This window comes from Pundamilia nyererei, unplaced genomic scaffold, assembly GCF_000239375.1.
Source record: "Pundamilia nyererei isolate P.nyererei 1_Seehausen unplaced genomic scaffold, PunNye1.0 scaffold00093, whole genome shotgun sequence".
Lineage (NCBI taxonomy): Eukaryota > Metazoa > Chordata > Actinopteri > Cichliformes > Cichlidae > Pundamilia > Pundamilia nyererei.
In genome coordinates, this window is record NW_005187494.1 from 230,022 (window position 1) to 232,969 (window position 2,948).

The 2,948-nt window shown below is 41.9% G+C and overlaps 1 protein-coding gene across 2 annotated transcripts in view; it reads right to left on the reverse strand.

Moving 5' to 3' along the window:
• The window catches only part of tfap2e (transcription factor AP-2 epsilon), a 12,806-nt gene that overhangs the window by 7,532 nt on the left and 2,326 nt on the right, over positions 1-2,948 (reverse strand). For both annotated transcript variants that reach the window (XM_005739684.2, XM_005739685.2), the window contains exons 2-3: positions 1,856-2,299; positions 47-101 (exon numbers count right to left, since the gene is read on the reverse strand). In XM_005739684.2, the coding sequence (XP_005739741.1) occupies positions 47-101; positions 1,856-2,299 (499 nt within the window). The remainder of the gene's footprint in view (positions 1-46; positions 102-1,855; positions 2,300-2,948) is intronic.

A 2,948-nucleotide genomic window follows, 5' to 3' on the forward strand; every position in this document is an offset into this window, starting at 1 on the left:
ACACACACACACACACAGACGCACACGCAGCTCTTCTACCTCTTACCTTTTTTAATGACAGAGTGGTCGAGGATGCCCAAGGCTGATCCTTCCTCCATTCCCTGTGTCAGACAGACAGACAGTCACTATCATTTATCCACCGGCCTCAGAGCCACCACACACTCACACACAGAGACACACACAGAGATATACAGCTTGTCTCTCTCAGGCCAAAGCAAGATGGAAGGTCCAACATTTACTTTCCCCTCACAGCACATATGAGCACCATCAATATCCAAGTAAATAATAAAAGCAAATTTGATTTAGTGCAAGTTGTTTTGTGCAACAGAGAAAGTAAATGAGTTGAAGTTGTGACGCACAAAGCAGTTTACATTTCTGTTTAATCAAAAAGAAGACATGTCACTTCATTTCAATTCAATTCTTTTAAGCCTAAAGCAATAAAACGTTTGGAACAAAAGCTATTTTTTGGACAGAAAAAGCAACATAAAGCAACATAAAAATCATTAATACATCTGCATAATATGTGTTAGGTAAAAATAAATAAATATATCTTTTTAAATCTTAAGAAAATGCGATTTACTGATAAGTGAAGTGTGGCTCAGCGATTCAAAGACTAAATTAAAAACATTTGAAGTTTTCTCTGATTGAAAGTAAAATCATGTTGCAGGGCCCGAGTCTCATGTTGCCTCCTTTGTGCTGACACTATGAGAGGGTTCAAACGCGGAGGATATAATCCATTAATCAAATAAAAGTCCCTGTCAAGTGGGAGCGTTTAACAGCAACATGCCCGGGTTGACTCCTCGCCCGGCGCTCCTCTCAGACGTTTCTTTTCTATTAATGACCGTGCAGATCAATTGGTCTCGGTGTGTGTGTGTGTGTCTGTGTGTGTGTGTTTTTTTTTCTTCTGCGAGGAGGCAACAAACAGCGTCTGCAGCTGCACCTGCTGCAGGGAAGCTGACTGCTCAATAAACCATAGAAACTATTCTTCTCCCCCTAAAAACCTGCAGAAGGCAAAAAGGCTGCAGAATCACTTTGTGTCTGCGCGAGACGGAGGATAATGCTGGAGTGGATAATAAAATGGAGTGAGGCCAAATTGCTATCATTCATTTAACGAATGCAGTTTTTTATACTCATATTTTAGGGTATCGTTTTTATTGTGGATAATCCATTAAAAAAGCTTAGAAAAAAAAACGTATATACAAAAAGATTTCAAGTAATAAAACTGAAACATTAACTGATATAAAAACCATCTAAGACATGTCGTTATTGATCATGTCCAGCACAAACGGATAAAGCAAGAAAACAGACAACTGTAAGATGTAGAGATTTAGAAATTTAAAGACTATTTTTTTCTTGTCTTGAGAAATCAGCGTGCTGCTGTTTCCTTTGCTGTTTCTGTGTCAGACGCTAAAATTAAAGTATCAATTTTTAGGGAAAAATATAAAACTGCAGCTCTGAAGGTGTTTTAAAAAAATAAAAAAAACAAATAAATAACATAAAAAATAATTTTAAATTAATTACCAGAGTTGTAAATTACACGTTTCGCTTTTTATGTAGATATTTTAGTGTGGCCTGCATCTTTATAAACTCTTATTTGGAATTAAAGATAAATTGCCCTGAGGCCTTTTCGCCGCACTGCGCGTTTTCTAGTATTTAGTAGAATTTAGTAGTATTTATTTGCACAAGCTAATTTTAAAATATTTCATTATCATAAAGGATAATTATTGAAGCACAACAAATACGAGCGTTTTAAGAAAAAATGCGTGCGTCTTTATCGTGTGCCGATTGACTTTTACGCACGGACTTCTCGAGCAGCAGTGCCAACGCAACACAAGCGGAAAAACAAAAAAGTCACCTGAAGATCATCCAGGCCGTGATGTCCCAGGTGCATCCCGAGAGGACCGTCTCCGAGAGCTGCAGCCCCTTCCCCGAGACCGTGCAGCAGCCGCGGGACAGCTGGATACTCCCGACGGGGGTCCAGGCTCAAAGCCCGGTGAGACTGTGATAGTAGCCCCCCTTCCTCGGAGCGCGACCTCTGCGAGTGCCACGCTGCTTGCTGGTGCTGATGGATGGAGTTGATGGAGGGGTAGGGGTCTGACAGGTGGGAATAAGCAGAGTCCTGGCTCTGAGAGTATGGCAGTGAAGACTGTGGATAGGGGGGTGGAAAGTAGGGAGGCTGGAAGTCTGAGGCCGGAGTGTGGCAGAGCGGGGGAGCCGAGGAGTAGGCGGCCTGGTTCAGGGAGGACAGCTGGGAAAGGCGCCCGCTCGGCGAAGAGCCGCTTAGTCCGTCTGCGCGGTCCTGCAGAGAATCAGAAAGTTTGTTTCATATCAGGAGCTCAACGTGCTCAGAGTTTCAGGGTTAAAAACATTGAGCTCAGAGCAAAAAATATTTTAAATCAAAGCGTTATTTCCATAAAGGAATCGAGATTTTAAAAAGGAAAAATAAAAGAAACAAATAAGTCACAAAAACGCAAAATTAAAATATGAAAAAAAGTTTTAATGTGTCAAAAATAAAAGTCGTGAATCCATAAATAAATATTTCCATTTCATTAGGGAGGGATGGAAATAGCAGCTGCGCTTGAAGTGATGCGCCGTGGCAGAAGACGCCCTTGGCATCGCTGTTGAAAAGTGTCAGAAAGGTCACTGCCACCAAGGAACTGCACAAAGGACAGGTAACGCACAGCAACAATAACAACAGCAGCACGTCGCTCCGGGAGGAGGCTCCATCTGTAAATAATCAGGGACTGCGTCAACAAACACAAACTGACCCCACGAGTGAAAATTAAAGCAAAAGAGGGGTTCATTCAGGCTGGCAAGGCGCGCGAAACCAAACGATAATTCAATGTGACTTCACAAGTTTGACCTCTCTTGTTAAAAGAGATGCCAGTATGTTCACGCTGTGTGTGTGTGTGTGTGTGTGTGTGTGTGTGTGTGTGTGTGTGTGTGTG